Source organism: Clinocottus analis, unplaced genomic scaffold (assembly GCF_023055335.1).
Source record: "Clinocottus analis isolate CAN_PGR_092001 unplaced genomic scaffold, fCliAna1.0.p SCAF_5, whole genome shotgun sequence".
NCBI lineage: Eukaryota > Metazoa > Chordata > Actinopteri > Perciformes > Cottidae > Clinocottus > Clinocottus analis.
In genome coordinates this window covers 1,879,446-1,900,927 of record NW_027176207.1, presented here as the reverse complement: position 1 = coordinate 1,900,927, position 21,482 = coordinate 1,879,446, and the positions used below count along the sequence as shown (strand labels likewise).

The 21,482-nt window shown below is 46.9% G+C and overlaps 1 protein-coding gene across 5 annotated transcripts in view; it reads left to right on the top strand.

Annotated features, from left to right (window-relative positions):
* Positions 1-21,482, top strand: part of LOC137802126 (RIMS-binding protein 2) — a 59,502-nt gene that overhangs the window by 23,592 nt on the left and 14,428 nt on the right. For all 5 annotated transcript variants that reach the window (XM_068599725.1, XM_068599722.1, XM_068599721.1 and 2 more), the window contains 16 exons: positions 442-636; positions 7,167-7,334; positions 9,194-9,277; positions 9,421-9,510; positions 10,417-10,539; positions 10,641-10,745; positions 10,983-11,033; positions 11,732-11,764; positions 13,962-14,142; positions 14,718-14,807; positions 15,241-15,446; positions 16,844-16,950; positions 17,037-17,146; positions 17,242-18,117; positions 20,734-20,885; positions 20,996-21,448. In XM_068599725.1, the coding sequence (XP_068455826.1) occupies positions 442-636; positions 7,167-7,334; positions 9,194-9,277; positions 9,421-9,510; positions 10,417-10,539; positions 10,641-10,745; positions 10,983-11,033; positions 11,732-11,764; positions 13,962-14,142; positions 14,718-14,807; positions 15,241-15,446; positions 16,844-16,950; positions 17,037-17,146; positions 17,242-18,117; positions 20,734-20,885; positions 20,996-21,448 (3,024 nt within the window). The remainder of the gene's footprint in view (positions 1-441; positions 637-7,166; positions 7,335-9,193; positions 9,278-9,420; positions 9,511-10,416; positions 10,540-10,640; positions 10,746-10,982; positions 11,034-11,731; positions 11,765-13,961; positions 14,143-14,717; positions 14,808-15,240; positions 15,447-16,843; positions 16,951-17,036; positions 17,147-17,241; positions 18,118-20,733; positions 20,886-20,995; positions 21,449-21,482) is intronic.

The window sequence follows — 21,482 nt, the reverse complement described above, 5'->3', positions numbered from 1 at the left end:
TGATGCCCAAATCAGGTGACTTTGATGTTTTTGGTGGTCCATGACCCAGAACCAGTTCTACTGCATGAACTCCTTTGGTTGTTATGTCTCCTCTGTTATAATTACTACTTACTTTCATCTCAACAGATTTATTAAACACAATTTCTAAGTGTTTTGAAATCAGTTCTAAATTGCAGAGTACAATTGACGATGCAAGATATACATTTTAGAAGAGATGTGACTACTACTACTACTACTCAGGATGCATTTCTAAAACCTCCAACTGCTAAAATTAGAAGACCGGCGGCCATAATGTGCTGACTTGACGACGTGCGACGACTTAATGGTCTTGCGGTGGCCTTTGATGAATCTATGTTTATCTGTGTGTGTGTGTGTGTGTGTGTGTGTGTGTGTGTGTGTGTGTGTGTGTGTGTGTGTGTGTGTGTGTGTGTGTGTGTGTAGGGCTCCCCTGTTCCATCTGGCAGAGTGGAATTTGAGAGGCTTCTCAGGGAGTCTCAGAGGGAGGTGCTGCGGCTGCAGAGGCAGCTGTCGGTCACCTCATCCAGGCAGCACCACAACGACTGTCCTGACCCCGAGGGCCCGGAAAGGTGTGGGGGAATCAAGGAGGAGGAGGAGGAGGAAGAAGAGGAAGACAAGGTAAAGTCCCCTCATCACAAAGTGCGACTCTTTGCTGACCCCTGTTGGCCATAAGTGATTTTTCCAAGAAAACGTTGTCTATGCTCTTTTAATCTGATGGCATCTAGTCAACTGTACATCATTTTGAAATGGCAACGGTCAATTCTGTTGTAGTTGGAATCTGTTTTTGTAAAGAAGACAGTCAGTCAGTGTAAAGGGAGACAAACTGTCGCTCATTCTTAAAGAACTGGTCTGCTGATGGTGCTCATGTAAATTGCTTGTGATAACAAACGAACACCAGATCGTGTTTGGACCGCCTACACGAGCGATGACAGAACCGTTTGTAAGACAGTAAACGCACCGTAATGCAGGCTGCGGCCCTGCAACCTAGTGTATGTTTGTGTTGGCATGGATGCTGGTTTGCGGCGTTATATAATGGCTTGCCGTTGGACTCGATACTAATCTGCCGCAAGCCATAATGAGATGATTCCACGCCTTGAACTTGGGCCTGAGCAAAGATACCGAAGTCACACGCTCTGATCCTCTCTTCATTTAATTCTCCTCTCTGATCGGTTCTTAGAAACCGTTCTTCACCCTGTGAACCCATGCGCAGAAGTTTCAGTCACCGGCCGAAACATGTGAAAAAAAAGCACCAACTGTACATCGTAGAACGAGAGCCACGGGCCTCGGCTCGTCCTCTAATCCCAAGATCGGCGGCATTCTTGGGGAAAAATACTGAACCTGCAAATTCATTGTTTAAAAGTAGTGCTCGGTGGAAAAACTAAAAAAGGCCCTTTCCATTTAATCCTCTATGAATAGGTTACTTAATGCAGAAATGTGAAATGTAGTTGGTCACACCACTAAAACATCTGTAATAGGGGTGTTTTTTAAATTGTCCTTTTTGAGATTGTGCATTAATATCATTGTACATCGAGGCATGCCTCCTGCTTATGCTTCTTATGGAGTTATTTTCTTGCAGAATACTCCACCGCCTGTGAAGTAGAGCAAATTCTCAGCCCGTGAAGCTGGAATGAGAATGCCGATTGTGGTAATCTCCCGTTTGTGGGACTGACGCACACACACGCTCCCTGCGTGGCACGCGCACACCCAGAAAGGGGCCATGTTGTGTGAACTCTAATCCCCTCTAACAACAGAATGGTACAGTCCAGTAATCCGCTCTCTGTTGCTGTGGCAGCGGTGAGAGGGTTTTGGGTGGTAGGTAAGACTCCGGCCGCACTAGACACTTTTCTATCTCGCCCTGCTCTGGATAACTAGCAGGCCAGGGGAAGCCTCGACGTTGCCACAGATCACACCAAAGGGGTAGGTCACTTTACGAGTCGTGTCGCCTGTGTGTGTGTGTCAGTCGCCGTCCGTCCTCGGCTTCCATGCGTCTGCTCGGATGTGAGTTCCTGCAGCCGCGCAGGAACTCAAAGTTGAGACTTAACACTGAAAACTAATCAGCGTCGTGACGTATCGGGAGTGTGAGAGCATTGGCTCAAGGCAGCGAGCGTTGCGTTTGTGTTAGATATTAAAATCATCAGCTTATTCTGAAAGATTATCAGTATGTTGCAGGACCTGTGTTGGTGCAACAATAAGACCTCGCAGCGAAGGGGATTTTCTTCCTTTAGGCTTGTCATAGCTGTAGTTTTTAAATATTCATTTCAGTAAATCCCCCTGCTAAATCCCGCATGTCTGCGGCGGACTGCCACTTTCTTCCGAATCAGAAAGACGGGGACGTGCACGAGGCCTAGTCAAGGGCAGCCTGTCAGAAACCCGCTTTTATAACGCTCACATTTCGAAGCTTCCAGATGCAGAATTCAGACGGGGGCCGACTTAGCGACTGGGTGGGCAGAGAGTGCGATTGGTGGACATCGATATGCTCCGTATTAAAAATAAAATCAACGGCCAGGCCAATCCATTAAGGTGCTTTTAAAAGAAGTGATCCAGTTACCCGTTTCAGTAGTCTGCAGGGATTACACCAATGTGCTTATGGCATCCAGGGCCTGCTGAATGGGATCTGACCCTGCGTACTAACGCACGGGCCCAAGGTGTACTTGATCCTGTAGTATATATGGACCACATCAGTGTGAAGTGTACACAGCGGCACCTCGTCGTGTCCAGCAGTGTGTGCGGTGGAGGCGAGCCTCTCGTGATGAGGACTCGTCTGCAAAACCCATCCTGAGGCCCCAGACGCGGCCGCTTCCTCCATCAAGCCTCCATTGATACTGATTGCATAATAATTCAGCAAGATTGGAGTGTGTGTCTATAATTATTGGCTGTGTCACACCTCCTCCTCACCACTGAGACTGAGAAGCCAACAATCGCTTCATGCATACGTTTCAATTTCAAAAGAAGTTCAGTTTAACATGTCGAGCTATTGAAACGCGTTTGCAAAGAGCACGCGGAGCAGAGAGGCAGGAAAAGGCGTTTCTGATCGCGTTGCTTTCAAAGTTTTAAACGAGTGTCAGTCGTCTGTGTCGATGCTTTGGGACAGATGTCTCCGTCGGTCGTGACCCAGTCTAGCCAAAAGACAAAGCTCGCCGCCGCCAGCGGGCACACAGTCTGTTAAAGTCACCGAGAGCATCGACACTGAAATTAAAAGAAAGCAGAGGAATGTAGGAAGTGAGCTAAACATTCAATCAAGCTGCAACTCAGTGCTTGAACGCAAGCAAACAGTAAAATGTTCACTCCGCACTCTAATAACATCAAATGTGACACACGTTTGCATGTCAGGCTAATATTGTATCATGTGATCTATAGAACAGGAGTGCATGATGGATGTAATTGATGATTCATTGACTGCAGAGTCCAGCATCTTTTCACTCGGAGCAGCAGCCAGCTTTGCCCGATCAGATTCTTCTCATCGATCATTTAATTTGACTCCAGCGGCCTCAGCAACACTGTGTTTGTCTGCAGAGTGTGTTTGAAGGCCCTGTTTTGCAGAAATGGCATTACTAATAAATTTACGAATAAAAGCTGCAATGATAATTTAGATTTAAAGCCGACGCTAACCACGGCATGCTTTAAAAGCAACTATGTATTATGATTTCGTACAGATGTTCATTTATTTTAAAACAGATTGACTGTTTGTCATCAGTTAAGCTGCAAACTTCTTGCCAATACACTGTATGATTGATCTATTCAACGTGCCCTACACTCGATAGGCTGCATGCTGCTTTGAGGACTCATTCTCATCACGCTGTGACAGGATTCACCTCCATTTAAACATCATCAAATATTCTTGAAATGATCAAAGCAGTTAAAGGTAAGAGGCGTTTCCTCTGCCGATGAATCCTTCCCCCTCTGGTTCAAGTGAATGGGATTTACTTCTCATTAAAAACAGGTTTATGTGCCAGAAAGAGGGACCATACTGCTGCTCAGACATGACACTATAAAGCCAGAAAGCCGACTCTCGTCTGTACTCCTCCTGTTTTAGCTCATGTATTTTAAACCATGCAATAACCCAAAATAAAAACATATTTCTTTGCTTATAGTTGAGCAATAACACAATGTGCCAAGAGCTTTGAAGAAGCTCTGAACTATGTATCATAGTTCTGTTGCTGCATGTGGATAGACAGTTTTTGCAGGACGCTATTTGAATCAGCTGGAGCGCTAACACCGACTCAGTCCATCTTTTCTTTTCATCGTCCGAGTGAGAATAGAGAATAAAACCTTGACTAAGTAAGATGTGTAAACCCTGCACCGCTTCTTCAGTCACACTAAGTTTTGTTAGTGTGTTGGCACATAAACCTTTTGAAATTATTCATGAAAGCCTAAGCCTCGGTGTAATGCTCTCCATGACGGCCCTTTTATTCCTCACAACATTGTGGGCATTATATAATATTCCCCCACGGCGCTCATCTGTCAAAACCATGCCGACATTATATCACACGTCGCCTGAATCCTGATTATATTTGCTTTGAACTCGTCATTGTGAGCTCTGGCTTTCCCTTTGCTCTTTTTTTCCCACCTGTAGACTCATAGCACCGTTCATAATATGTTATTAATGTGAAGCCACATGTAAAGTTCATAATTCTCCTCACAGTCACCCATGATAGAAGATAAAAGAGTCATGTCTATAGATGCTGAGATGTCATGAAGAGAAAACAAAGCACTGGAATAATAGTTAAGAAAGATGGAGTTTGTTCAAAGGTGCATCGAGGTGTTGCCCTCAGTCACTCCCACCTTGGCACATGGCTGCCAGATTAAAGCAAACTCTACACACTTAAGCCGCCCTACTGGTATGAGGAGCCATGCTGGGACCACCTGGCACATGTGCACTTGTGATGAATGTGCCGGGACCTTTAATGAGAAGAAAATCAGCAGAGCGCTCGTTTAAAGCCCTCGTTCCTGTGCACATTTTATTCATTTTTTTTTTGCACGAGAGCCAATGTCATCAGTGCCTCCTGCCGGCCTTTCGTCACCACTACTAACACCATCTGGTCCCCTAGACGAACGATAAACCAGGGATAGCCTCGCTTAACTTCACAGACATGACACTGATGTGGTGCTAAACCGCCCCACCGGGTCACATCGGCTCCGCACCGAGGTCGATCCGCCGCGATGATGCTTGAACTTGACAATAAACCGCAACCTTCCCTGATGAAAGGGAGACGAGCTCACGGCATCTGCGTGTTTTGCAGCCCAAAAACGATTGTTTGTGCTGCAAACAGTAGTAATACAGAGGGCAGACTCAAAGGATTCTGGGAACGGGCATCTTGGGATACATCGTGTTATGTCATACCAATAAGAACCAGCTGAATTCCTCTTGAACCCTTTTGTCATCAGGTTGCTTTGAGTGACAGTTTTTGGGTTTCTTAATATAACGATGAGCCGATGACTCATAACTCTTGTCATGTTTTATTTTTCCACTGGAACTACAATGGAACTGTAACGCTTTGGAGTCAGTTGGGAGTTTTTAGCTGTTAAGATGAAATAATAGTGCTACAAGCAGCTGAAAACAACACATAGCCAACAGACAATACGCTTATACAGCAAAGACGGGGTAGAAAAAACACATCAAATGTTGCCCATGCCCTAAAGAGAGATACATAATAATAATACTGCATGGATGCGTGTATCTTTTGTGTGAAGGAGCAAATGTCTTGTTATCTGTGGTTACTGAGAATCCCTCGGTATCCAAGTGTGTTTCTCTTCTGGCTCTATCTGGAAAATATCATCATACTAAAGACTTAACAGAGTTTGGTGAAATATGAAATATGCGTTGCAGGTAATTACTCCTAGATGAAACAACCAATGAGTTGAATACATACTGCATCGGTTTGGAGTTGACTTGTAACAGTGTGACTGGTTTAACATTACTCATCGTTTCTGTCACAGGTAAAAACTGTGCCTGAAGTCTGGAGCGCTAGTGGCCGAGTGACAATGTAAAAGAATGGAGGGCGTGGAGGAGCGATCCCACTTTGCAGCACGCAGCGCAGCGCCTTAAACCTGTTACCAGGTCGTGACTTTGGCTGCACTAGCACAGTTCTACTTTGAGCATAAGTAGGTTTGCTCTAAAATTAGATACTGATTCCCGACTCTTAACCCTCAACCAATGCCAGCCTGCCCCCCACCCAGAGCCCAGTAAGACAAATCATCTGATTCATATAAAAATGAATAGCTGAGGAACCCCCCCCCCCCCCCCCCCCCACACACACACACACACACACACTGTGAAACGTTTCAGTCACTGCACCCGGCCTAATTAGAAAGAACAGGCCAATGTGTTGCACTGCTAATGTGTGGTAGTCCTGCTGCAGGCTGGAGGGGATTCCCCCCTGGATTATTCTTTAATTGTAGTTGGACCACTGTGAAGGAGGCTTGCTGCTAATCCCTCTTTCACAGCAGGGGGTGTAGCATTAAGTGTGACCTTTCAGTATAACAATCGCATGTTTGCTACCCTCTCCGTATTGTGTTTTTAAAGGGCCAGTTCACCCCAAAATCCAATCTACATGTTTCTCCCTCTTACCTGGAGCGTTATTTAACGATCTAGATTGTTACCTGGTTACTCAGGATCCTCCCCAGACCTCTTGGTGAGCATTTCATGGGGCAACTATTTTTCTTTCTGCCAAACAACTCCGTTGTCCTCCGTATCTGTAACGTCAGCTAGCTCCGTGGTGCTAGGTGAGCTAATGGTATCAGTTAGCAACAAACACCACAAGCATCTTTTCCACAAGTAAACTTTAAAAAACTAAACAATCTAGGAGAGGGATCCTCCTCTGTCACTCTCCCTCAGGTTTCTTCCCCTTTTTCCCTGTAAAAGGGTTTTTCTATCTTTATTTGTGGGAGTTTTTCCTGGTCCGATGTGAGGTTCTGGGACAGGGATGTTATGTGTACAGATTGTAAAGCTCTCCGAGGCAAATCTTGTATTTATGATTTTGGGCTGTACAAAATAAACTGAATTGAATTGAATAGCACTGCAGAAAAAGTATTTATTGACAATTTGGGACTATACTTGTAAGTTTTTTTTTTTGGGGATCTTGACTTTTTTCAGATTACCTATGTACCTATGAAATGACTGAATGATTGATTATCCCTGCCCCTGTCAGGTTGTAGGAGAGACCCCGTGTGTGGTATTAGATGAAGCTCCATCCAGGTGTGAGAAGACTCCCGGAGAGGAGGAGGAGTCGTGGCTGCGAGTGACGCCCCAACCGGGCCTTAGCCCGCCCCCCTCCCGCCAGCAGGAGCACACAGAGGAGCAGCACCTACAGTTTCTGGTGAGAGCATCCAGTGCTACACTCGGCTGATTTCCCATAAAAGACACTGTCACTGTGGCGCAACGTGCAACAAAACATCATCGTGTCAGTTCCCAGCGGCAATGCGCTCCGTTTTGTCTGTTTCCTCTCAATATTATGTGCATGTGAAGCCGCGGCTTGAATTCAGGGCTGCGACTGAGCCGGCTGCCACCGAGGGGAAATCTATGGTCAGATTTGTTATGTAATGCAGCGGGATTATTTTGAGCTTGTCCGCTGGAAAACAGAAGAGTGGCACATTGCCCTTGCTGACTCTCCAAGAGGGTCGCACGGCTTACACCGACCAGATTCCCTCTGGGCTTCTGTGTTGTTGACTTCCTTGGTCGGGACCGGGGGGGAAATGGAGATTCCTGACGTGAACCGATGCTGTGCCGGAGAACTGATTACACAGTCGCATTAGTGTCAGTGACAGGCTGCATGTCTCCTCAGCCTTCAGCAGTGAGCCGTGCACGTGCGGTCCTGCACCACCCTCGGTGCTCTCGCTGATGAGTCGGTCCATTTTGAAAAGCTGCTTGTGCAGATTTCTGACGGGGGGGAGAAGAAGTCATAATTAATGTGCAGATGTGCTGCTGTCATTTTCTCCAAAGTTTCCATTTACATGATTTGCTCAAATGCATATCTGCAAACGCATATTTTTTTATTTCGTCCAAATGAAATCTACATAATTATGAAGGAAAAAAGCTAGGAGAGTATAATGTGGTAAAACAACACAATCTGGCTGCACAAGAACTTTAAAGACTTAAAGTTTTAGTTTTTTCTTTACCTCACATCATAGACCGACTAGCAAATGTGTTAGATGAGTTACATCATGAGGACCAGAGAGACGCTTTGGTCTAGACTGGAATGTGATGGATTGCCATGACATCTGGTTGAAACATTTAAAGTATCCAGAGGGATAAATACATAATTTAAACAATCCCTTCATTTTTCATCGAGCACCATCGTCAAGCCAAAAAACGTATTTCATCAAATAATACTTATGGTTTCTAAGACAAAACTGATGACATTCCCATCAGCCTTTACTGTGTGTGTTTTGTGCTAATTAGCAAATATTAGCATGCTAACACTGCAAACTAAGACCGTCAACGCAGCGAACATTCATACCTGCTGAACGTCGACGTTGAGAGCGCGCCGGCACGCCAACGTTAGCATTTAGCTCGACCTCGCGGAGCCGCTTGCGTGGCTGAAGACTGTGAACAATATCACCAGCTCAACCCCAGACCTTTTTGAATGTCCCATCAAAACATTTACCCGTTGCATGGTTTAGACGCCAATACAGAAAAACGGGGTTTGAAAAGCGCAGAAGAGAAGAAACGGTTGCGATCATCTCGGCTCGCCGCACGTGACCCCGGCTGTTAAAGCTGTGGCCGACACACAATCAAGCAAATCAGACCACGCATTCCAGTTAAATGATCGTTGTTGTCATCACCGGTTCAGTATATTCTCCAGTCAGCTGGTCTGCAATTAGTATGTTGTGTCGCTCCCCCACCCCCACAGTCACAGCGCTGATCGAGGTCCTGAGGCCGCGCTGAAATAAGCTGATTTCTCCTATGTTTGTCCTGCATGTAAGCTGCATTTATAATAATTAAAGGATGCTAAGCTTTGTAATACCTCATTGTCATCATGTCAGAGGTCAATGTGGGAACGTATTCTGCATTTGTAGAATGTAAACCCAAATCGTTCGCCACTATATCACGTGTGGGGTTTTGTCTTTGCAAGTGTACGGTATATCCTTTACATCCTATTAAAACCACGTTTTCGAGCCAACGTTCAAAATATGGATTCGGTGTTCCTCATGCGTTTTGTTTTCATGGTCGTTGCAGGAAAGTGAGCTGAGCAAGAAGAGAAAAGAATGTGAAAACCTCGAGCATGAAGTAAAGAAGCGACAGAAGAGATGTCTGGATTTGGTAAGCGATCTCCTTGCTCCTGCGTGCTGTCTGGCGGCGCTCCGGCCCGGGTCAGGCATTACACCACGATGTGGACATAAAGGGATGACTGGGAAGGCACGGATTGCCTCAATCTGAACTTTGCCCTTGTGGTTTGGTGACAGGAGAGCCAGCTTGAGGATGAGCGAGGCAAAAATGAGCAACTAAAGGAGGAGGCAGATCTCCTCAGGAGGAAGGCACAGCTGCTCGACCAGGTCAGTGTCTGAAGCTTTATATTTTCCTCTATGAAGCCGCTCTCAATGTCATAGTTGTGGCGATCAGAGCCGTCAGTCGATATAATATATTCAGGGTTCTTATGGTCATGAAACCTGGAAAAGTCATTGAATTATAAAATAGTTATTCTAAAACATGTATTGTGTAAATGTGTTATATTCATGTGTTCATGACATTCATTTAGTTTGAAATAATGAATCTGCTTTTAAAAGAAAGAGGCTCAAAATATCAGCAGTATACATACAGGCATCTATATAAATGTTTATTCTTTTAATCAAACTACTGTATCTCTTTCATTTGAGTCATTTAAGGTTTACTGTATGCTTTGAATCCTCATTGTTAGTCTACACTGTTTACACACAGATTTCACACAATGTTTGCTCATGGACATTTGGTTTAAAAGTCATGGAAAAGTCATGGACAGCCATTGGTTGCAATGTGTGTGAACGCTGTATATTACTCGCCAATTTAAAGCCATGTAGGTCCAGCTAAGACAATCTGAGTGACTTTTAAAGCATTGAAGCAAAAGCTCAATATAGCAAGAAATGCTGACCTGCGGTTGCAGATAAATGACGCTCTCCTCTCTCCATTCTCCTCTCCTCTCTTTTCTCTCTCCTCACTTCTCTCTCCTCTTTCCTCTCTCCTCGCTCCATTCTCCTCTCTCTTCTCTCTTCCCTCTTCTCTCTCCTCACTCCTCTCTTCTTTTTTCTCTCCTCTCTTCTCTCTCCTGTCCTCTCTCTTCCCTCTCCTCGCTCCTCTCTTCTCTTTTCCCTCCTCTTTCCTCTCCCCTCGCTCCTCTCTCCTCTCTCCTCACTCTTCACTCCTCTCTTCTCTTTTCCCTCCTCTTTCCTCACCCCTCTCTCATCTCTCCTCCTGTTGTTCGTCAGACTCGGGCTGAGAATGAGGAGCTGAGGGAAGATCTCTCTGAAGTGACCGCTCAACACAATTCAGTTCTCGAGGAGAACCAGAGACTCCGTGCCAAACTGGAGAACCTAGAGCAGGTCCTAAAGGTACTGCTGGGGCTACGCTGTTACGTGTTATTTTCAATCCTCCTAATGGAGGAAAAAAAAAACAATCGCCTGATTTTCTTCATTTCTTTCATTCCTACCAGCATATGCGAGAGGTCGCCGAGCGAAGGCAGCAGCTGGAATTGGAACATGAGCAGGCACTGGCTATCCTTAAGTTCAAACAGGATGAAATCAAACGGTTACATCGGGTAAGAAGCTCGGCCTCTTTATGTTTTTGTGTTTTTCTTGCTAAATCAATGCCCTCATGTCCCCTCTGGCTGCTCCTCTCCTCCCAGTCATGGGGGAATGGGCATCTTTGTCCAGCAGGAGGCAACCTTCAGGCACCAATAAAGCAGAGTTTGTCGACGCAGCTCGCTGCGTTGTGAAGTTTATCAGCAAACAACCACTGATACACAAAATTAATATCTTTTTTTTTTTATCCTCAGGCTCAGTTATACGCCAAGAGGGAACATGAAGGAGTGGTTCAGGTGCTGGAGGTGAGTTTTGTGTTGCACCACTGTGACTAGCAGAGACATTATTTCTACACCATGTCGGGCTTTTATTGCCACGCAATTGCTTTCCACAACTTTACGATGAGTAACAGATAAAAAAATCACGTTTATTACAGTTACACAAGAGACTGGAACTTGATTCACTCAGACCAACAGTAGAAAGAGGAGGAGGAGAAGGATGAGGAGTGTTCACAGACTTCCTACGCACTAGCGCGTTTCTGTCTGACAAGATCAAATGTAACTCGTCATTAACGAAGGTGTTTTCTTATCTTAAGCGAAATGAATGTGAACATTTGATGAATGCTTGGCAGACAGAAAGACATCCGCTGCACACTGAAGCAGCTCCTTTCTTCTAATCTAAACACCTGGCGCCGACGCGGTGGCAGAAAATACTTGTTTTTGTAGCACTCCAGGGCCTGGAAAAACCGTTTGAGCAGATGTCTTCTCCGCCGCTCTGTGAGGTTTAGACTTGCTCTCGCTGTGTAACGCACTTTGAGTTCAAGCCGAATCCGTTCAAACCGTCAGCGACGGTTGGAAGTCCCCGTCCGTCTCATTGGCTGCTGAGAAAATGAATAAATGAGAGAACCTTAAAAGGTCCTTAGCAGTTGATTACTATGTATGTCTGCTGCTCCACTTTTTCACACAGTGCATTTTGCTAAAATGAAGTGTGTATTTTATTTTAGGAGTTGACTCAGCTTGTGTTGCAGAGGGAGCTGGTAGAGTATAGTTGCTACTGTTTTTTTTCTCTTCTTCTTCTTTAAATGCTTGTTTCCTTCCTCTTGCTTCGTCTATTTAAACCCGAAGCATCACAGGAGAAAGTGTCTTTTCCCCCTCGAGGCCCCGAGCTTGTTGCCAGATCAGCGAGCTGCCTTTTAGAAAATATTTGCGCCCCATTTAAAAAAAATATATATATATTTTTTTTTTAAAAAAGGCAGGTGTTGTCTGCAGAGGGCCAAAGACACATTCTAGTGATGCTGGTTCCTCGACGGGATTATCCTGGAGACCCGGACTCAGACTGCTGTGTTTCTGCTTCATTAATACGATTTGCCGTTCACAGATTTGTTTCACAAGCATGTGTTTTTCCTTTTCTTCTTCTTCCTGTGTGTTACCTTGTGCTAACCAGAGTACACTGGACTGCATGCAGGTAACCTTTGGCCAGATATATTTACCTTCCTGCCTCTAACCCCCCTCTCCTACCCTTCATAGCGCCCTGTAGATAGAACCACCAAAGCCCAATAACTTCCATTTGAAATCCTTCGAGTTGACCGTTTTTAGTTCATAAACTCAAATCCAGAGCAGGAGTAACAGCCCTGTAGTTATTATTTAATAAAACAGTCTTTTCATAGAGGCTTCATGCGTCCACAGAGGCCCATTTGATGCTGGTGCAGTTATTTTTTTTAATAGTTTTTTTAAGGTTTGCAAGCAGTGTGTAAATGAGGTCATTCACATGAGACCAGATAGCGGTGTGTCTGTGGCCCGGTTAGCGCTCCCAGCTGCACTGAGCCCGCTTATCACGCTGGCTTGTTATTTGATCTCGTTATATCGAGGTGTACTCTTCTCCCCCCGCCCCCTCCATTCGTGTGCAGCCGACCCAATCGCTGAGTCGGGGCTGCTATTTCTAATCCAGTGTTCATTTGAGGGTTCCACTTCAGCTCGCATGAGCCAGATAACGGCCGGCTGCAGGCCGAGGCGTTTGCGTAGGTGAGCGCGAACAGGAAATGTTGTTCAGGCGGTTTCGTGCGGAGGCTTTTTCGTCAGATCAGCCTGCCAGGAAGCTCCCGCCGCAACCCGACAGAGAAATCAGCCACATGTGGAAACTCAGGGGCGCAAAGACAAACATCTGTAGTGTAATAAAAGCTTGCTGTCGAGTGGCTTCATTGAAGTGAACAAAGAGTAAAACAGATGCATAACTTCTCTTCGCCGTCTGAAAGCCCTCCCACTCTGGTTTTCACCCGTTTCCCATCTTACCAGAAAACTAGCCGCCTTTGTTTCCCTCCCTTTTTCTTTCAACTCAACCTGTAATTTGTTTAGCTTATGCTAAACGTTGCATTGACATTTTATACAGTCTGTCTTGTAGAAACCTAACTGTATATTGCAAGTACTTTTGTTTTATAATGCATAACCTTAGATAGGCAGCAATGTAAGAACTGTATGTTTTATCTGTGCATACACCAACATTAATCCTAACTGAAATTTGATTTGTCAGTTGTTTTTTTATCTTATCGTATAGTGTAACCAAGTAAGTGTCTGTGTAGCCGTCAAAGGCTTCTGCTTGACGCTGACAATCTATAAAGCAGGTTACATTCACATGCAGGGCCCCGTTTTAATCGTGCAAGCGCAACGGCAAGCGTGAGGTGGTTGTTCCAGAGCTGCACAAGCTCTCTGGGCGTCTCCTAGCTCGGTTCTAGTCCAAGAGGGAAGCGTGTGAAGGTGAATAGCGGTCGGAGGGTGTGCACCATCAGCCAATCGGTGACGTGCAACGACAGCAAAGAGGCGCAAAGACGTCTCGTAAAAAATACCGGCATCCTGGAGTGTTTTTGCGCCGTTTGTGTGGTTGCTTTGAAGCATTCTGGTGTTGTTTGCACGCAACATAATAGAGGTTAACCTGCCTGTGTGAAAAGGCGTTAACCATAAAAAAATGCCACACAAATAGTCATAATGTCTTTTCTAGGTTAGGAAAATACCGAGCTGTCGAAGCACTGCTTTGCGTTGGCCGTTGCGCCTCCATGAAAACGGGGCCCACAGGTTCAGATCCCTCCACAACAAGATTCACATAATCAGCCAGGTCCGAACTCTTCACCAACCTCTTGATAATGCCCGCGCTCTCTTTGCCTGTTGTGCATTTAATCAACTGCCTCCTAACTGTGCTTTCACCGTATGGCCGCGTTTTCCCCCGTCGCGCCGTCTGCGCAGTCGAAGGTACGCGACCTGGAGGACAAGTGCCGCAGCCAGAGCGAACAGTTCGGCTTGCTGTCCCACGAGTTGGAGAAGTTTCGACTGCAGGCCTCCATGGTGGACCTGGCCGGCGCCGGCCTCCTCAACAACCCCAGCCTCTCTCTTCTGACCAACGGGGTGGGCCTGACTGCTGAGCGAGGTGAGCCACGCCGCCGCGACGCGCTCTCGCGGCCCGAAAGCACGCCCGATGCCAAGAGAGAGAGAGAGTTAGTCGTCGAGGGCTTTTGCTCATTGTGCTTGATGATTGCTTACTGTCATTAGCTGTACGTCAGAGAGCTCTTTGTGCTTTTTCTGTGCTATTCAGTGCTTTAAAGGGAACTATTTTATAAACTCACCCCCCAAAAGACTTACTTGCATATAACTACACATTAGCAAAATGTCCATTTTATGCAAAAAAATCAACAATGCAAGGTTCATGGTGTACAATCTTTTTAAGCGTACTCAGATTCCTTAAGCAGGCCTTGGGAGACCAGCAGCATTAGTCTCCTCTTGGACAGAATGACTTCCAAACACCCGCTTTTGTCGATCAGAAATCCAAACTGAGCACGACCTTTTACGTTTCAGCCTGTTCAACAGGCTGTGACCTAAAGGCGCGTGCTTTCAGAACATCCATTGTGGCCACAACTGCCTTCAACAGTGCAAACTAGTCCAAACCGATCCTACTGTATGTGTCCGTCCAACCTCTTTCTCCTTGCCCTGTCTCATATGTTGTAGACGGCACTGATGGCTCATGGGACATGGTGTCTCTGGGTGAAATAGCCTTCTGGAGTCTCGAGGGAGGTGACACTCTCTCCTGCCCCGAGGGTAAAGATCCGCTCTGTCGGTACTCTGTCCGTCTCTGTCGCTCGTGATGTGTGTGTGGTTGGGGCACGGTCACAAAAAAAGCACGGCATGTCTTCTAACCCGCCATCTCACCCCCCACCGTCGCAGCGCGGCACCGTCTGTAAATGCTCATCATCACATGAGAGGGTCAGTGCTCGCGGGCCGAGGTGAGAAAATCAACCAGTTAAGCCCCTTAGTGGCGCTGGAGTGACACACCTCTGACCTCAGACAGATGGAGACAGGATTTTGTTTTCCCCTCCCAACCATTTAATCAGCCAGGTTCAACCTTGAGCCTCCTGCATGTCAACCGGTGACCTCGCCCCACCAATGGCTGCTCATGGATTCAACCAGTTCAACCAGTGGAGAGGGCCTGTTGAAGTCAGATTATGTAATTCCCTCTCTCTCCTCTTGCTAGATGTGGCCTCCGCGCTGCGCCTTGGGGCCACTCCCCACGCTGCAGGGCTGTCCAGGGTGGAGCGCTCGCCCGTCACCAAGCACCGGGAGCTGCCCACCATCAGCGTCAGCAAGTCGGGCTCGTCCTCCAGCAAGTCGGAGACCACGCACCTCACCCCCAAGTCCGACACGCACCTCAGTCCGCACAAATCGAGCCCCACGCACGAGGTAACGTCACGCATTTCACCAGCATATTGTATTCATCATTCATCAGGAGCAGCACCGCTCGTTAATTACGAACTTGATAGGAAGCGATGTGCAATTTGCATGTAAGGCGAAGCCACGTCTCACACAGTTTGTACGCGTGGCTTAAAATGAGTCAACTGGTTGCATTTGAACGGTGCCAGCCAAAATGGTTTCTCTTTTCCAGCATTTGATGTAATGAGGGGGGAGGCCTTGTTGTAGCTGTATGCTAATGCTCCTTTGCTCCTTAAAGGGATAGTTTAGACAAGTGGGGTTGTGTGAGGTGCTCATCCATAGTCAATATATCACCTCCAGTAGGTAGCGGTCGATTGGAGAAACTGTGGACGGAGGCAGCAGCAACATGTATTTTAACCAACCTAAAAGAAAGGCACACCTATGTCAAATTTCAGTGTATGTACAGTATTTTCACTGCTTTACTGTCCCGTCAGACAGCTCTTAAGCTGTTATCTGTGCTCTTTTCAATGTTCTGTGCGGTAAAATTACTATTATTAACTTTAGCATGGAGGCGTGTTGCCCGCTATGCACTGTAGACACACACTGACTATGGATAAGTACCTCATACCACCTTACTACAAACTATCCCTTTCATGTTCAGCGGGGTTACGTCATCGTGCAGGACTCCTGCCGTCTTTGTTTCCACACAGACGGGCAGATTGCTCATCAAGATTACCAAACGCACGATCACATTGATTGTGTGGATTAAATGGATTAAAAACAAACTCTCCTAAACCTCCCCGTCATCTCACGCGTGCACAGTTGCAGGATGTGCTCGCGCTTCCTTATTTATTATTTGGATCTTCCGCCACGGCACAAGTTTGTTCCCGTCAGCCAGAGAGACAGACGGGTTGGTGGTCTTCTTGTCTGGTCACTCGTCTGCCCACATTTCAATAAAGCTCATATTTAGTGGTATAATCCATTCGCCACTGTGGATTATGAAGGTTATATGGTAGTAGTTGTAAGTGATTATCCTTAAAAAGGTTTTCCCAGGGAGCTAAAAATATACAAACCCTCTTATTGTACCGAGTGTAGCCGCTATAAAGGGAAATCCAACTCAGGCATTGAGGTGACAACGGTGACTCATTTAACACAAAAATATTAGCACAGTTTCTTGGCGTGACCGTTCCTCGATAGTTGCTCATAACTAATTAGTTAATTACTGGAAACTGATGCATTATTTTTATAGAAACATTTTTAAACTGGAGAAAAGTTGATTGAAGAATGTGCTCATCTATTCAAGCCAGTTGACAGCAATCCCTCTACGAATGAAATATCCCTTTTTAATTAGTTTTCTTGCACACGGTTGCAAGCAGCTCTCGGATTGCCACAACGTGCAGGCAATAATCTGTTCATGGCGTTCTCAGGTGGACACCGCCAGTGAAGTGGAGGAGCTGGACATTGACGTGGCTCCTGCACCATACACAGCCAGCAGAGGAGCGGCAAAGCTTCAGGTTTTCATTGCGAGATACAGGTGAGTCTTACACTAAGCGCTGACTCGACAGTTTGTGAATATGCGATAAATAAATAACCTCCCGGTGCTAAATGAATTATCAACAGCTATAATCCATACGACGGCCCCAATGACAACCCTGAGGTAGAGCTTCCGCTCACGGCCGGAGAATACATCTATGTGTATGGAGACATGGACGACGACGGCTTCTATGAAGGTAAACCTATGAGTGTGTGTGTTGCATCTACAATACCATATTTCTGTGAATGCCGGGGGTGTTCAGTGTTTTTTTTTTGTGTGGCTTCCTTTCAGGTGAGCTGATGGACGGACGGAGAGGGCTGGTCCCCTCTAACTTTGTGGAGCGCGTGTCGGACGACGACGTCATGAGCGGTCACCATCCGGAGACGGGGGACGCGTCCCACAACTCCCTGCTAGACAGCAGCCTGCACAGTGCCAGCCACCAGCATCACCTCCACGTGGGCGCCAGCGCCTCAGAAAGGACAGGGGCCCCCGCCGCCTCTGGCCCTGCCTCAGCCCCCTCGGACTCAGCGTCGGCCTTGGCTGTCCCAGCCCCCCTCACCAACGGCCTGGACTTGGATTTGGAGGAGGTGGGAGTGGACATCGTGCCTTACCCGCGTAAGCTCACCCTCATCAAGCAGCTCGCCAAGAGCATCATCATCGGCTGGGACCCTCCGCTGGTGCCGGCCGGGTGGGGCAACGTGTGGAGCTACAATGTGTACGTGGACCAGGAGCTGCGGCTCAACGTGCCCTTCGGCGCCCAGACCAAAGCGGTGCTGGAGCGGTTGGACATAAACCTCAAGGCCTACCGCGTGTCAGTGCAAAGCCTGACGGAGAAGGGCCCCTCGGACCGGCTGCGCTGCAGCATGCTGGTCGGTCGGGACGTCTGCGTGGCGCCCACGCAGCTGCGCGCGGAGAGGATCACCGCCACCTCTGCCAACCTGACCTGGCTGCCCAGCAACAGTAACTATGTGCACATTGTGTCCTTGAACGAGGAGGAGTGTGAGCTGGTGAAGGCCGGCCGCAGCTCGCTGTGCCTCAACAACCTCCTGCCCAGCCTGCAGTACGCCGTCAAAGTGGAGGCACGGCCGCACCGCACGCCGTGGGAGTTACCCGTGGAGCGACGTGAGCACAGAAGCGCCTCCATCACCTTCACCACGCTGATGGCAGGTCAGTGTCTGTTGTTGTCTAATATCCAGTTGCATGTACAGATAATCAGTGGGTCAATTCTGCCTCCCAGTTTGTCATATCAAAACAAAAATTGGACAAGAGTGAAGTCTTTTTAGGAATCTCTTAATAACATTCACAGCTGTGTGCTGTAGCTCGACAGAAGCAGCTGATTGCATTTGGTAATCACAGATGAAGACATCGCTGTAACAATTTGGAAGTATGTTAATTGTGAAGGATTTGTGATTTTGTTGCAGAATAAAATGGTCAGACTTAGATTAGTAATTAATAATGCAAATGTCAATCTTTTGCTGCAATATGGAGTGCAACATGCACTGCACTCTTACCATCTGATCTTCCTCCATCACACATTTAAGCTGCTTGACATTTAAAAAAATAACGTAATGTTGATGATTAGCAACATATTTCCTTGAAAATGTTTCAATCTAACTGTATTCTAATTTTAGCAATTGTTGGTAAGTGCACTGCATTGGGGATTGTTGAACCTTTAACCTTTATTTAATGTAAAAACATTGTTAGATAGTGTCTCCCATAGACAAACTGTTCCTACAGTCCACTGCTGGTTCTGTGCAGTGATCAGAGCTACATGCTACAGCACAGTGATCAGAGCTACATGCTACAGAACAGTGATCAGAGCTACATGCTACAGCACAGTGATCAGAGCTACATGCTACAGCACAGTGATCAGAGCTACATGCTACAGCACAGTGATCAGAGCTACATGCTACAGCACAGTGATCAGAGCTACATGCTACAGCACAGTGATCAGAGCTACATGCGACAGCACAGTGATCAGAGCTACATGCGACAGCACAGTGATCAGAGCTACATGCGACAGCACAGTGATCAGAGCTACATGCTACAGCACAGTGATCAGAGCTACATGCTACAGCACAATGATCAGAGCTACATGCTACAGCACAGTGATTAGAGCTACATGCTACAGCACAATGATCAGAGCTACATGCTACAGCACAATGATCAGAGCTACATGCTACAGCACAGTGATCAGAGCTACATGCTACAGAACAGTGATCAGAGCTACATGCTACAGCACAATGATCAGAGCTACATGCTACAGCACAGTGATTAGAGCTACATGCTACAGCACAATGATCAGAGCTACATGCTACAGCACAATGATCAGAGCGACATGCTACAGCACAATGATCAGAGCTACATGCTACAGCACAGTGATTAGAGCTACATGCTACAGCACAATGATCAGAGCTACATGCTACAGCACAGTGATTAGAGCTACATGCTACAGCACAGTGATCAGAGCGACATGTCAGCTGGTCGTGATTGTTCCTCCCACACGAGGACATCAGTTTATTCATGAGAGCCGCTCTCATGTAAATTAGCCACAGCACTTGGCACATAATTAATTACTTCAAAGGGAAGGAAAGAGGTGACTTGATTGGCTGCAGAGGATGAAGTAGGGTTTTATTATGATTACTACGATGGCAAGTTAGATCTCAAGGTGCCCTTTTGTCTTTTATGTTCCTGGCTTCACAGCAAAGCTTTGTGCAAGACTCAAAGGGGACACTTATAAATGATAATGTAATGTTGCTGTCACTTTGTGCTCCTTCTCATCTACTCTACTATCTTTGTTTTGGTTTTAATGAATGAATCCTCCATGCATTATTTGTGATCGGTGTCATATCAGACTTGAGTTGTGTTTCTCTAAATGACCGTTTGGAATTTGCTTAAGTTTCATGCCCACAGTCTGGGAACGCAGGTATATGGTTTCTACATTTCTTAATGTCCCTCTAGAACAGTGGTCCTCAAACCTTTTCTGTCACGCCCCACTGTGGAGGAAGAACAATGTTCTGGCCTCACCGCCCCAACAGAAAGATTGTCCATGCAAAATTTTTATTTAAACAACTTTTTGTGACTCCTCTGTGTTTTTTTAAATAATAGAATAAAGAAAATTTGAATCCCTTTCAAGTAAACCAGATTGCTCCATAAGATAAAAACTAAAACATCAGGTTGCATCAGTATTTGTGGCAGCAGTGAGCTGCTTTCCTCCACAAACATTTTTAAAATAGGGTTGTAGATTTGAGACGCCCGCTCTCAACTCGTGCTCCATGTTGAGCTGAGCTGAGATCTGTATTCTGTTTTGAGAGACGGAACAGTTTTTAACAAAACGCCAAGAATCATCGATACATGCAAGCGTAACCTGTTAACGTCCTGAAACGACCAGGTAGTCGGTTCATCCCTGTTCTCCCCGTAGTTTTCATGTTGAGGTGTCCTTGAGCAAGACCCTGAACCCCCAGTGCTTCACAGCAGCACACCGCTCCTTCATTATGGGTAAAATGCAGATAATAATTTCCCCACTGTGGGATTAATACATTATTATTATTTTTTTAAGAATCTGCTTTTCCCCCTGCACCCCACCTGTAATACCTCCGCGCCCCACTAGAGGCTCGCGGCCCACAGCTTCTTTTTTTCAACCCATAGAATTACGTTCCCACTGTGATAGTCATTACTTATCCCCAGCTCAGTATTTTTCAATATGTGTGAATCACTTGATCCGATGATAACATGAACATATTTTATTTCTCTATCTTTTGCTGACGCGTCTCCTCCCTGCAGGACCGCCTGACGCTCCTCTGGACGTCCAGCTGGAGCACGGCCCCTCCCCGGGCATCGCCCTCATCAGCTGGCTGCCGGTCACTATCGATGCAGCCGGGACCTCCAACGGAGTCCGTGTCACTGGATACACGATATACGCTGACAAGAAAAAGGCAAGAACCTTTACGTTTTTCTTTTTCAGCGTGTAATCTGTGTGTCTATGGCGTTTTTAGAAGCTGCCGTACAGTTTAAAATAAATCTACCTGTCAATCTCCCATCCAAGGTGCTGGAGGTGTCCTGCCCGACAGCGGGCAGCGCCCTGCTGGGCCCGTCTCAGATGCAGTCCCTGCTGGCCGCTCAGGAGCTCACTCTGCGCACCATGTCCGCCCACGGGGAGTCCTGCGACTCTCTGCCAGTCAACGTGCCCTCCAAGCTGACCGCCATCATGAGGGGTCCGGCGACCGCCGCCCCGGTTGTGCAACCCCAACCCTGCCACCTGCCCTCGTCGCCGTCCTACAGGAACTCTGCCGCCAAAGTCTCTACGCCGCCTAGCGCTTTGCCATCAGACGCGAACATCGCCGGCCTCACAGTGGAGGCCGCCGCCAACCCTCCCCAGGCGCTCAACCCAAACGACCTTCTCTTATCGGCTTCGTACGTGAACGCCTGGGCCAACCCCTCCTCTGCCGCTGCCGTCGCTGTGCATGAGGCCACAATCGCCTCCTCCATTGCTCTGGAGGTAATCCTCACTCTTGGGTTTTTTCTAGACGAGG